Below are 14,347 nucleotides of genomic sequence, written 5' to 3'. Positions count from 1 at the left end.
TGAAAATGAACTACATTATGAAATACCAGCATAGCCTTCATGTTATGCCTCTATACCATATGCCATTTTAGCTAACCAGGGGGTATTTTACTAGGATTATAGGAAAAATCTACGGAGTGATTTTGCTCCATAATTGTTGCTATTTCAGCTCAGTGTGTTCCATATATATACACCTGTGTAGTGGAATGATGAAGAGTAGGATGGTCATCTAGCTACTTACTAGTGAAAATTTTATTTACAAATATCAAATATTGAAGACAAGAGGAAAATCCTCCTTCCTCCCTTTTTTTGGGCAATCTGATAGTTTCAAACTCAATTATATTTAATTAGGTAACTGATAGAAAGAGGAAAAAAACTGTTTTAACTTAGTTAAGGATACTGTAGTGGTACAAGGTTTCTGTTGTTCATTTGAATTTATATAATTATAACAATTAATATAAAGAAGAAGAAAAGGTAGCATGTCATTAATTACAGCAAGGAAAGCATGATGATCAGCTATCATATCACATTCCTCCAAATAAGCTCATTTTCTATGCAGAAATCTTAAGAGTCAGTGATAGAACACAAAAACTTTAGGAAGGAAAAGACAATCTTAAGGAATATTTAGCAAACCATATTTTAAAATGCTCCTGCTTAGCTAGAAAGTTCTCCCCAGCTCTGTACCATTCTTCACCCCTCACTTATCTCTAATCCTCCTTCTTTACTGCCACTCCCTTATCTTCCCCTAAACAGATATAAACCCTTAGGTAAATAAGACATTAAAAATATTCACTAGTTAAAATTAGTCTTTAAGGTTCCATTAATAAGAAGTTACAGATATTAAAAGGCTCTATAACATTCAACATACCCACTAAATCCTGGCTTCTATTGAAAATGGTTCACAAGTATCCACTGAGGTACGTTAGTCCCCAGATGGGGGTTATTCAGCCTGGATAAGAGAAGGCTCTGGGGAGACCTTGTTGCAGCCTTCCAGTACCTAAAAGGGGCTTAGAAGAAAGAAGGGGACAAACTTTTTAGCAGGGCCTGTTGTGACAGGACAAGGGGTAATGATTTTAAATTAAAAGAGGCTAGATTTTGACTGGATGTAAGGAAGAAATTTTTGACAATGAGGGTGGTGAAGCACTGTCCCAGGTTGCCCAGAGAAGTGATAAATGCCCCATCCCTGGAAACATTTGACATCAGGTTGGACAGGGCTCTGAGCAACCCAATCTAGTTGATGTCCCTGCTTACTGCAGGGGAGGTTGGACTAGATGACCTTTAAAAGTTCCCTCCAAACCAAACTATTCTATGATTCTATGATTAGAAATACAACTGGACAATGGTCTCATCAGTCATCAGAGATATTTACATCAAAGAGGTTTAGAAGATTCCCCCTACCCAGTCATAAGCATCCTTCAAACCTTGTGTCATTAATTCACTTTTGCATTTTTCTGAGCAGCAGAGCACCACCCTAATACACTTCTTTATCTTTAATGATGGCAAAAATTTGTTCACCACCACCTGCCATAGCATGAGAACTGTAACATGTAAACATCTAAACATCTAACATTGTAAACATCTAAACTGTTAGGAAACCCTAGAATTAAAATGGTATTCTGTATACAACCTTGATTTTCCACTCTTTTAAGTGTACATAATTGTTTAACACCAAATTGGAAAAAGATTTAAAGTTCATTATTGTCTCAAGGTACTATTTTAAACTTTAGTTCTGCAAAACAGTTGCAAGAATGTAAAACTGACTGATAGTTATGTCATTCCTGGAAGCAAACCCTTTAGACATAATACTCACTGACATGAGATAACAATACAGCTGTTCCATGGAAACAACATGTGTAAAGTACCCATAGTCAGAAGCAGTTTTTAGTCTGAGCTGGACAATTCTAATTAGTACGTATTGCTAAGAAAGGGAAATAAAGAATTAAAACCAGGGTCAAATAAAAGCAGTTCATTGAAGTAGTAGATTGTCTGTCCGAAACAAAAAACAAATTAAGCCATGCTAAAATAATAAATGCTGTACCCAGAAGCTAATATTATCACTACAGAACAGAATATTTGCATATGTAAGCCTAGAGGATGCTGTGTTGCTAAAGCATATTCTAGGAAGATATACTGTATAACGCTTGAAAGATAATATTAAGCTAGCACATCATAAGAGAGGAGTGATGTTTGTCTGACAAAGAGAAGGTCAAACTTGAATAAAGCTTGGTTGACAGTAGAAATAGAAGAATTGCTGCTAGCACTTTACTAGCAGTGATGTAGAAAAATTACTAGCGGATACATTGAGAGCCAAAACAGGAGGTCAGCTTGGTGAAGATAAAAACTGCATTTGTGTCGTTATTAATAAACTGGTCTGCAAATCTGAAACAAGAGGACATGCTTTAAAAACATGGTATTTAGAAATTGTGTCCCATTAGACTTCTGATGGCTCTTGTTTTCCACTGTCTTTCAACAGCTACTAGATGCTTCTCCCAACTTCTGAAACTTACCTCTAAAAGAATACATTATTGATTATCAACTATTTGATTACACAGAGTGTGGTATGATACCAGTGCTGCTTAATTTTTGGTGGTCTCAAAAAACTACAGTCGTCTTGAAGACCACGCTTTCTTGACAGTCCCTGACTTGTCAGAATGATGGTAGGGAGTAAAATGCAATGTGCATTTTAAGCACTCTATTCCAACCCCAGAACACATCAGAATGGTAAAACATACATGATCCATAAAGGATAAAGAGGCATATTTTAGCTCTTTTGATACAAATAGTAACAGTAAATGGAACCCAGTAATTAATTACATAGCCTATGAAAGCAAACAGATAACTGGTTATTGCAAATCTTTCCATATCACACAACCAACATCTCAACAAAATATTTGACTTGGACTGCTGTATCATGGTCTTATTTGCAAGCTGAAGTCCCATCGTGTTTCTTCCAGAGAAATCCATGCAAACAGCCACTTGGTTTGACACTAACTGTGAGAGTAGTCCCTCTGGACTCAAACAAAAGCATGTTCCTTGGTGCTTCTTACACCAAGAATCAGAGTCAAAAAGACGTTTTGCCATATCACATCTCTGAGATTCCAGTGTAACATAAACAAGTCTAACTTGTTTCAGTAGCCAACCCCAGAGAAGCTACAAGCCTATCGGTCAGCAGCTTGCCCTGTACCACTACTTGTTTTGTGAAAACAGATCACAGTCTTTTCTGTGTTCAACGGGGTTTTCATTTTTTTTTTCCCTAGTTAACTTGTATCTTTTTGTACACCATATTCTTTACTACTATAAAGACATTTATCAAGGTTAGGTATGTTATGTATCAAGGACATGTTTAAACAGCTCTATCAGCAATGCAGTTAGAAGGCATGGCTACCTGGAAAACCTTCTCTTTACATAGGTTTTAATCTGAAAGTTAGTAAAATTTTCAGTGGAGTGAATAGGAGTTTTACATGAGGCAAGTGCAGAAAAAAACTCTCTTACAAAAATGGTATGTATTAAACAACATAAAAGTGCAGGTGTCTGTATGTATGCATCTGTTTTTTGCTAGAATTATTTATGTATCAGTCAATCTTGTCTTCATTTTCAGGTTTACCAAAACTCCTGATCATGGGAAGTATCTTAAGAATACTCTCTACTGATCAACGAAGCAAATCTCATAACTGACAAAGTTTCATCAGTTTCAACAATAATTTTGCGTCAGCAGGAACTGGAGGGGTTTCAGATATTTTCTCCTATTTAGAGTACCAGGGAGACACAACTGTGTAGGTGCTCTACTGATCACCTGGAATATGTGCATAAAGAAAAATTCTGGTACCTGTCCCATGAAAGTAGTCAGAATTTCACTTTGGCAGCAAAACAGAGAATCTCTTTAGTTTCACACATTATTGTAATATTGTACTTCCCCAACAGAACAGAGGAAGATTTGAGCATATTTATGAACTCATGTTTTCCAAGTAATTACATTTTTAAAATACATATCTAGATATTTTTTCAGCCAGTTGCTTTAACAAAATTCCTTTTAGCCTGAAGCTGCATTATAAAATGATCCATTGTTATTTCTGCTTCTAAAATACAATGATCTAAGGAAAAGGCTTACATGTTTTAGAAATAAAAATAGAAAATATTTCTTAATCTTGGTGATAAAGTATTGATTTGCGTTCATTTCCATAGCAGAACCAGTATAAATAAGTCCTTGGAATGGACATTCACACTCAGGTTTTCTTTTAGCTCTAGCAAATTTATTTTCTATCTGTTTAAGCACAATATGGCATGCAAATTGCATGAATATTAATCAATCTAGATTAATTCTAAAGTCAGTGAAAATAGTGTTAAACAATCTCCTGTTCTCCTAAAGAGTAAAGTAGTAGAGACTTTATTCTTTTATGAAGGAAACTAATAGTTTTAATGGATTACTTTTCCTAAAAAAGGAAGTCATTCTCTAAACGAAACTGGTTTGGGTGGTTTGTTTTGTTTTCTTTTATTTTGTTTGTTTTTAATAAACAGACAAAATATGGATAATTTCTGCTAAACCTTACTGATTAAGGATGTGGGTTTCTCTATGCATGAAACACAAGCATATGCAAGACAGACTCAGTCAAATCATACTGGTTCATCTGCAACATCTTGACTGACTTCATGGAGTTGTTAATAATTGTTTAGAACACTATTTTACTTCCTGTGATATTACTGGAAGATTTTCAGAGTGCTCATATATATACACACATACATATATATATATATATGAAAAAGGATTTTCTACAGTTTTAGCTAAGCAGATTGAGCGCAGAAATATATTGTATTTATCAATACCCACATAATCTGAAAATGTATTTATTTTCCACCCACTTCAGCTTCTTACCCCACAAAAAAAGAAACTTAAAGACAGCCAATCTTTTTTTTACCTGACCAAAAAGCATGCACAAACATGAAGAAAGAAAAAAAAGACAGCTGTAAAAACCAGATTATTAAGTTCTGTAGTTAATTTTCATCCCCAATACAGCACCAACATAGATTCCTTAACTTGCAATAAAACTTGTTTCCTCAGTACCACAAATTTTTCCAAGCGTATAGCAAAGGTATCCATTTCTACCCCAGACTGTTTACACGATACATCTGTTCCATTGTCGCAGTCTTCCGATGTGAATTTACACTGATGGGAACACTCTGTAATATACCTGTCCACATTATTTAAATACGAAGAGAAGAGCAATAGATGAATCAACGTCTGTTGAAGAGCATATGTCCCCAAATCCACCTCTTCATGTCTTGTATATTAGGTGAATATACTTTTTTTTTTTTTAAACATTGCACATCAACTATATCAGCCACACAGCATGCACAATCAGCCCTTATATTAATGAAGTCTTTCATCGCTCCTTGTTAAAAAAAAATAAATCCACTAGGGATATCACAGAATACAACAAAACTTTGTATCGCTGAATATTGTGGTTTCAATATTTTGAAACAGAACAGAAAATTTTGGGGCTTGGTAGTGCTGTTAGCTTTTATTAACTAAAAGTGTTCCTGTCTGGGCTATTCTTTCACAATGATGCAAAGACTAATTGCAGTATACTCATTCATTAACTACTTCTTCCCCCCCACCTCCCCTTAGACTACACCTGAGATTAGAAAGATGAGAAATACCATTGGGCTCAGTGAAGGAAAAGCATCTCAGAGATCACATTAAAAAAAAAAAGTTTCATTATTTTGTACAAGGTGATGCTAAACTCAAAGGAAACTTAATGCGTAGCCACAACTCTGGTTCAAGCCTTCCAGTGGGGGCTTCTGGTGAGTGTTTACAGTGTGGTACACCTAGAGCCATATAAAATATGGCAAATCTGTATCAACTTAAAGCTGCATTAGTTCAAGACAGCTTGTTTAGATTTAATTACACCTAAGCCTTCACGATACCAATATTCACTAAAGGATATGTATAAACTTAGGTTTATATTTAATTTTTTTACAACCTCATTTCTTCAAGTATTTTGTTGTTATGACAACAGAGGGGTCTTACAGATTTCAAAGAATTCCCAGAAGATGAAAAACTGTTACTTTTGTTATGACAACAGCAGACAGATTAAAAAGAGGAAAAGATGACCATTACCTCTCTTACACAGTAGCATGAAAAAGACTGATTGGCATCCGCTGTTACTACTGGTCAATGAGGGAATTAGCAGCTCAGTTTGACATAATACATGCAAATAAACATGTTCAATTTTTTTGAAACTGATGTAGTATTTTAAACATTAAACTAGAGCTCTGCCATCTGACTAGACATCCTTTCCTTACTCAATCTGCACCAGCATCCTGAGAAGAAACTTTTTTTCTAAGGAAGAAAACCCCACAAACCCAAACATAATTCACAATATTTTAATCCGTCAACATAGTTACCTCAAGCAATTAAGAAATACGATGGGGTGTAAGTCTACTTTTCACTTCTCTTTCTACGAATATTGGTCCTTTCTTAAAGCCCACTTCCCAACACAGTTAATGTAGACAACGTGTAGGAGAACTCTTTAGTTTTTAAAAGCAATTTATCTTCTAACAAGCTGCTTATTTCCCCATTACTGTCACCACCAACCAATACGCAGTTACCATGACCAAGGTAATGGTTTTATTTATCTTGTTTCCACCTGAACAGCTATAAAATGACTGATTCATTTATTAAACAATACCAGATCAATTACTTTTCATCTGGGCTGCAGCACTGATCTTTTCAAGTCCAAATCCAAGATTTATATTCATATAACAAAACTGGTACAATACTATTAACTATAGTTATTAGTTACTAGTAACTATGCACCTGTACAAGTGTATTAAAAACAAACATGAGCAATGGAAGAGATAAAGGAAACAAAAGCCTGAGTGCCACAAGACAAAGTTAGATTAACTTCTAAAGCCTATACACTTTGGGAAAATACAGCTATCTCAGGCAGTTCTGGCAAATATTTACTACAAAAAGGTTAGAAAAGCTGTCAAAATAAGAAAATATATACTTGTTTCAAAAGAGCATAGTTTGTATAGACAGAGTTTGAAATATGCATTAGTAATACACTTATTTTGATGACAGCTTTTCTTACTGTGGAACCCAGTGACCACATTGCAAGGAGAGTGCAGTAATACATTAGGGGTTCCTTTGGTTTCAAATGTTAGCATCACATTTTTTCCTTTAGGCATATACAAAGTAAGGCTGTACTGATACTGATCTCTAAGTTCTGTTCTTCAGTCAGACACCAGTAAACATAATACAAATCCTTCGTATAAAACAATAGAGAATCCACTTTCAACCACACGTTAAAGAGGCAACTCCCATCCCTGGACCTTGTAATCTGACTTGTCACTGTATGTATATATAGAGTAAGGTAAGTTCACTCATCTTGACACCATATACAATCTACAAGTTATTCTGTGTCAGAAAATTGAGAACAAAGGCTTTTTAAAATCTGACCAGCTGCCAGATTATCAGTAAGATCTTAATCAACTAGATCAAGAAGCTATTGCTCGTAAACTACCATTCATAGAAAGACTCTATATTATCATTAAAAGCAACTCAGAAGAGTGCATGCAACTCTGGAAGCTTATTCAGAGGGATAGTTTCATCAGAAGAGAGAATGATGCTTATTCTGAGGCACCTGTAAAAGATAACAAGATAGGGATAGAATAAAAGAAGACACTAGGGAAAAAGAAAGCTAGAAAATAACAAGTGAGGACTGGAACAATAAATAAAAAGGTAAGAGTTATTCTCAATTACAGCATACAAAGAAACAAACCCCTGGATAGTATTTCTCTGACATTTTTCTAAAAAGCCATCAATCCTTCCTTTAATATACATGCATCATCACAATGCCTCTATATCTTCACAGAACTTTAAATCTGAGGATTACTGATGTACCATTCATGTCTCCTCTCATCCACATACCCTATTACTTTCGCTCCAGTATGTCTCCAAAAACACATTGTAATAAATAATACATAAGCAATCAGCCCATAGTGTATTTTTTCTCTCCAGCTAGAGACAGAGGATAGGACTATCCAATGCAGGTCTTGTGCACTAATAAATTATTTATGTACCAAAGTTTCAATGACCTTAACTCATGTGTTACTAGAACAAAAGTAATAGCATTCTAAACCTTCCTTTGGTACTAATTGGAGAAATAACACTACTGTATTATCTGACTATATCTCTGGTTGGCCAGATTGCTGTCTACCTGCTCCTGCTTACACGCAGAGATGAAACGATTCATTAAACAACAGGTTATGATTTGTTTATATAACGAAGATTAATTCAAGGAACTTGACTTGCAACTAGTACTTTTCCATCTGCAAATAAGGAATTTGAAGCTGACTGTGAATCAGTTATAGGGGTAAGAGTGGGAAAAAAAAAAAAAGTCTTAAAAGTAACGTAAATTCTAGATTAGTTGCCACTTTTCTTTAAAGTTATTACGACTCCTGCAAATATTAAAAGGAAGATGTAATGCCCCAAACTACTATTTGCCTAAATGATAAATTAAGTATTCTCTGGACATGCATGAATCCACAAGTAAAGCGGAGGGGTAAGGCTGTGAAAAGAGAGGCCACAAACCGTACATTTTGTGTATTTTGTAGAACTCCTTTAAGAACAGATTTACAAACTTTTGTATCCCATACTAAATCAAAATTGCTGTGCATGTCAAGTAATAAACAGAAGTTAAACATGTTTTGTCTTAGAGGACAAACTGACATTAAGAAGACATCCTTCTTCAAAGGCTGCATATGAAGTATTCAAAAAATGTATTTCCTTATCACAGAACAGTTGAGGCTGGAAGGGGCCTCTGGAGGCCATCTTGTCTAACAACCTGGCTCAAGCAGGGTCACCTAGAGCAGATTGCACAGGACCACGTCCAGATGGCTTTTGAAGATCTCCAAGGATGGAGATTCCATCTGTGGATTCCATTATCTGTGAATAGACTGTCTATAATATCATTCATCCGGCTTACTGAAAGTAAAATCAAGGAAGATTTGACTGCAATAATACTGCATGTGTCTCAGCAGAACAAGTTTTTCAGGTAATGTATTCTTTTAGTAGATTACTCCAGCTAGGAAATATATTTTGAAATTTTTAAATTCTGAAGAATTGTTAGGCGTTCTGCAGACATTAACAGGTGAAATATCATATTCATCCATTACATATAAAACATGAAAGACTGTTTGGTTAGTAAGCATTGACAGGTATGCTACAGGATCTGAAGATTCATTTATAACAACCCAGTTAGTGACTGCTGGGGCAGAATCCCTGATTGAAACATGTCCTCCCTGTTGGTGTGGAAAACAAAGTGTGAAGAGAAAACAGAACTGCTACTTCTGTCAATGCATACTGTTTTCAGAATAATCTGAGAAGTAGTGTTGCTGTAGAAGTTAATCTGTAAATTCCCTTTAACCTCTTGCTGCATTCCCTTCTTTATTTCAGTGGAAACGAAAATGGAAGTCCTAGTATGATGTCTTACAACCATGCAGACACTTTATGCCCCATAAACTACACCAAATAACATATTTTCATAAACTGGCCTTGGGGTAAGTTGGCTTCTCTGTAAATATGGTACAAAAAATGCTTCAGTATTTCAGAAGAAAAAAAGGTTAATAGACAAAGAGACTGAAAGATGTCTTTCACCTGACAAGTTAAAGAACAAATACCTTTAATTCATAGAACTGATCATATGAGATGTAACAAAGTTAGTTCTCATTTTCCAACAGCCTATGTTATCTAACAATGTATACAAATGTACAGACATTAAATAGTGGAACCAACCTGGATTTCACTATTTTGGATATTCCCTGTGTGTTTTCTTTAATTAGGTCCTAGGACCTTTATGTTCCTATTGTACAACAATGACTAGGTAAAATAACTGTGATCCCGCTCTCCCATGCCTCAAAATGATGAAAAAGTCATGAAAATACTAACTGTTGCTAGCTGTCTCTTCATACATACACCATCTAGTGTCTAAAATATCTGCAGATATTTTAGAATCTGTAGAAAAATATCTGCAAAATGCAAATCTACAATCTAGTGTCATTATTTGAACGTAAAAATAGACTTTAAAATGAACTTTCATATTAGTAATATTTAATTGCTTGCGTAAGATACTTTCAACTTGATTATATGTTTACTGTAAAAATAGTTGTCCATGTACAAAAGAAACTTTGTAGTAGCTCAAGCTTTGAATGCTCATTACTACTTAACACAATCTTTGGCTAAAGGCACAATTCTTCATCTTTAAAATTATAGTACCAGATTATTATTTTTTCAAGGCAGATAAAGAAAGCAAAGATTCAGTCAAGGTGACAATTACCATCTGGCTAGCTACAGTAATTATGTGCTCCCAATTAAATGCACATGCAATATTATAACATTAGCACTACAGTCTATGTTAATATTGAAAAATCACCATATTTATGTATTACCAGAGGTATTAAAGTTATGTATATGACTGTCTGCTTTGAAGTCTGTTAACACAGAAGATAAAGATCATGAATAAATCTATGTCAACACCCTCCAAGTTAGGTTCCTTTCTACCATCTCTTCATACCTGGATGTTACCATTTACACTTCTTTTCTCTTTCCTCCACACCCTTCTCTTCCCTTTTTTGGGGACTGACTACTTGTCTGAGGGCTTATTGAGAGTACAACTAAGGACAGAATTAAAATCAGTTTAGACTTGCACTCTCACAAGTACATAAGTTATACGTTGCATATAGGATGCAGAACACTGGTCATCAGGATGAACATAGAACCAACCATGCCTTGAAAACTGTTAAAGGAAGCACTGTGATATCTGAACACTCTGGATTACTCCTATGAATACATTTATAAAGCTATAAGAAAACCAAGAACAGCATACATGTTTCTTTTTATACATTTTAAATCTTGTGAAATTTAATTTTCCAGTTACTGACATTCAAAGCAATACAATTGCATATAAACATGTTTAAATATATTCAGAAAATTCCTTCAAAACAAACTTGTAAAATTTTAGCCTTTTGACTTCCATGGGACTAATTCACCCTATGAACAAAACCAGGTATAAGCAGAATTTTTGTCACCTAATTTGATGGAATCAGGATTGGGTACCGCACAGAAATTAACATCCAACTCTAGTAAGAACAATGTTTTACTTAAAAGGCAATATTAAAATACCATTACCTCCAGCAAGGATCTTCTCTTCCAAGTCATTCATTTGTTTCTTGTATGCTTTTAAAGCAGCTTCTTTAAATGATGGTCGTATACTTTTTTTCTTTGGCATTTCAGTAAGCATCTCTGGGACATTCTGATTTTCATCTTCCTTTACTTCTATGTCAGCAGCTACGTCACTTTCAACTTCCAATATTTCTTCACTGACCACACTGTCAAACTGTGTGTCATATTGCTCCTCTGGTAGTATTGCATACGGAGCTTCATACGAAGGCTGCCCCAGTTCATATTCTTGGACCTGCTCACTAGTTTCACTACTATTAGTTCTATTTTCTAGTTTAGCAAGGACTTGTTCTATTACTTCTACATAGTCTGTTTCATTCTCACCGGGTGGTTCAATTAAGTCTTCCTCATACTCTGCTTTGTAGCAATAAGGCTCAGCATAAACATCAGAATCGAGTGTAGTAGTTGATTCATTTGCAGTAGACTGAGATAAAGTTCTAAACCTTCCCATGAAAGATGAACCACTGTCTTCATACCCACTTAAACTTTGTGTACTTTTATTCCAGACTACTTCTAAGGCTGACTTAGCACGTTGAAGTGTAGATCCAAATTTAGGAAAGCTGAAAGTCTTATCAGAAAGATCTATGCTTAATCGGCTATGCCATGATTTAGGGGCTGTTTCTTCTGAGTCATCGCTTGGTAGTTCACTCTGGCTTCGGTACATCATAGGCAATCTGTTTTGATTCTCATAAGGGGAGACAGAATTTGTTTCCTCATAATCACCATATTGACCAGTCCACTGATTTTGTGATTCGCTATCAAGGCCTGGACATGATGGAGAAGTGCCATCAAGGGTAAAATCATAGCTTTCACTATCATACTGGAGGTCAGAACTTTGGTACTTTCCAAAATCTGTCTGTTGATCTGAAGGGCTGCTCATATCATACACAAAAACTTCCTGTGTGGATGAGTCTAGGCCCAAATCTGCCCCTTGTTCCAACTGATTCCAGTCTTTCCATGGGGAAAGATCATCATGTAAAGAAAGCTGAGAATTGCTATAGTGGCTTCTGTCTCCAGATGCACATATTATTCCATTACTTACTCCACTGTCAACAGTTTCTGTGTTCTCTGCTTCATTTTGCTCTAGGTACTGTTGCATATCCTGGATAAAAGTCTGTTCCTGGGAACTGCCATACCAGTTTGTAGAATCATCTTGCCTTCGCTGCCAAAGCTCTCGATCAGAGGAAGATAATAATGAACTGCCATTTGTTCTGCTAAAATACTGATTTTCTGAAAAATCTTCAGAGTAAGACTGACACAATTTTGAGAAATCTGACTCTGAACGGCTAAGTTTTGGTGTCGCAAAGTCATTCTGTAAATGCCATAGAGAAGTCATGTCTGAATAATAGGTCTTTGATTGTTTTTCCATGTTGTCAAATTCTGGTGACTGATTGTCATAATTTCTTCTGTTTGAAAAGGTGCTATTGTCAGCAGTTCCATTAAGGTCTTTAGCATTTGGGGACTCAATACTCCCCTTTGTAGTGCTTGTTTTTATTTGAAGTGCTGATTTAGATATCTTTACATAACTGTTCTTATTTATATCGGATTCCAAGTCTTTATCACTGTCAGGTGACTCCCAGTCATGCATTCTAGTTTTTGTCTCCACAGTTAAAAGCTTCATATCCATACTCTCATATGTCTGAGAGGAAGGTAGTCCTCTTCCTCTTTTGTCTTTTATGTCATGGGAAAATATATCTGTAGAAATTCCAATGCCAGTTCCCTTAAGTTTATAAGACTTTTTTAAAATCAAATCTCTCTGTTGTGATGACTCAAAATAAACAAGAATGGGCCTTGGCTTTGCATTTGGACAGTCTCTTTGCTGCCCCAGTCTTTGGGCAAACTCAATTTTAATAGTGCTTTGTGCCTCTGAGAACCCCATTTTATCTATTAATATTTTGTAGACTATGCTTTCAGTTTTTTCGAGCCTCTCTTCAGGCACATTTAGAAACCTAAGACTTGCTTTGTTTCCTGGATGACCTATCTGCTTAATATAGTCATGTATGTCCCGAGTTTCTCTTCTAGACTGTACAAATCCAGTTCGCAGTTGTTCAATTTCATTTTGTACAACTTCTACACTACTAGAAATTTCATCAATTGATTGTTTCAGAGCATTAACATGCCCTCTTAATTCAGAGAGTTCTGCTTCAATTTGACTTATTCCCTGAAGCTCTTTAAAGATCATTTCCATAACATCATGGGTTTGACTTATACAACCTGTCGAACTAAAGCCAGGTTCAAGAGTATTTGATTTCTGGTGACGGCCAGTTCTGTCTAGAGATTTACTCCTTAAGCCCCATGTTTTCTTCCACGTACTTAGTTCTGAGTCTGATGAGACACATTCTTGGCTCTTCTTCCATTTCCTTAGTTTTCGTAAAGCTCCCAGCTTTAGACTGTGTAAAGTGCGTTCTCCATCAGAACTTCCATCAGACGGTGCAAGGCTGCTTAAACTTTTTCTATTGCGTCGCACAGGCATTGTGTGTGAGAAGTATTCGTTTTTCTTGCTATTACTTTTTACTTCACTTAACGACTCAGAATATGAACTATCATTTGAAGACAGATCTTGAACTACTTCTTCATTATTATTGTTTGTTACAAAAATATGCTTTTGCAGTCCATTGGCAATAGCAACTCTGTAACTGAATGTTGGAGAAAGTGAAAATTCTCTATTACTTTCCTCTTCTTCAGCTGATAAGTTGCGAGCAGATGAACACTTGGCAATCTTTTTAACAGTGCTTTTTAAAGTATTTGAAAATTTTGGATTCTTTGTTTGTCCAGTCTGAGTTAAGTCTTGCTCCTTTTTGCTCTGACAACTCTCTTTCCCTTTTGTACTATTTCCCGATTTCTTTGTAAACATTCCTTTGCAAATCTTATATATGTAAGATGAGATCAGGCTCTTTAAGAGGTCAGAAACCATGGAGTGTAATTTCTATTAAGCTGTTTCCACAAAACACAATTTTTGATCCAGACAGGTATTTGTATCTCGTCCAACGGAATCATCAGGAAAAAACAAAGGGAAAAAAAAAAATCACACATCTCCTTGTTCAAAAGCAAATCCTGAAGGGATTTTGTATGTCTTGCAAAATCTCAGTCTGTTGCGCATGGCTTCTTGAAGTGTCTAAAAAGGAGGGA

At 35.6% G+C, this 14,347-nt stretch overlaps 1 protein-coding gene across 1 annotated transcript in view; it reads right to left on the bottom strand.

The window, feature by feature from the left end:
* Positions 1-14,132, bottom strand: part of UNC13C (unc-13 homolog C) — a gene marked incomplete at both ends in the record, with an annotated part of 169,106 nt that extends 154,974 nt beyond the window's left edge. The window contains one exon of the mRNA XM_082005380.1: positions 11,168-14,132. Within this exon, the coding sequence (XP_081861506.1) occupies positions 11,168-14,132 (2,965 nt within the window). The remainder of the gene's footprint in view (positions 1-11,167) is intronic.
* Between the last annotated feature and the right edge of the window lie 215 nt (positions 14,133-14,347).

The sequence above is a fragment of the Phaethon aethereus genome (genome assembly GCF_964289735.1).
Source record: "Phaethon aethereus genome assembly, chromosome: 12".
NCBI classification, from domain to species: domain Eukaryota; kingdom Metazoa; phylum Chordata; class Aves; order Phaethontiformes; family Phaethontidae; genus Phaethon; species Phaethon aethereus.
The sequence above is the reverse complement of the archived record's forward strand: the minus strand, read 5'-3'. Positions and strand labels throughout refer to the sequence as shown.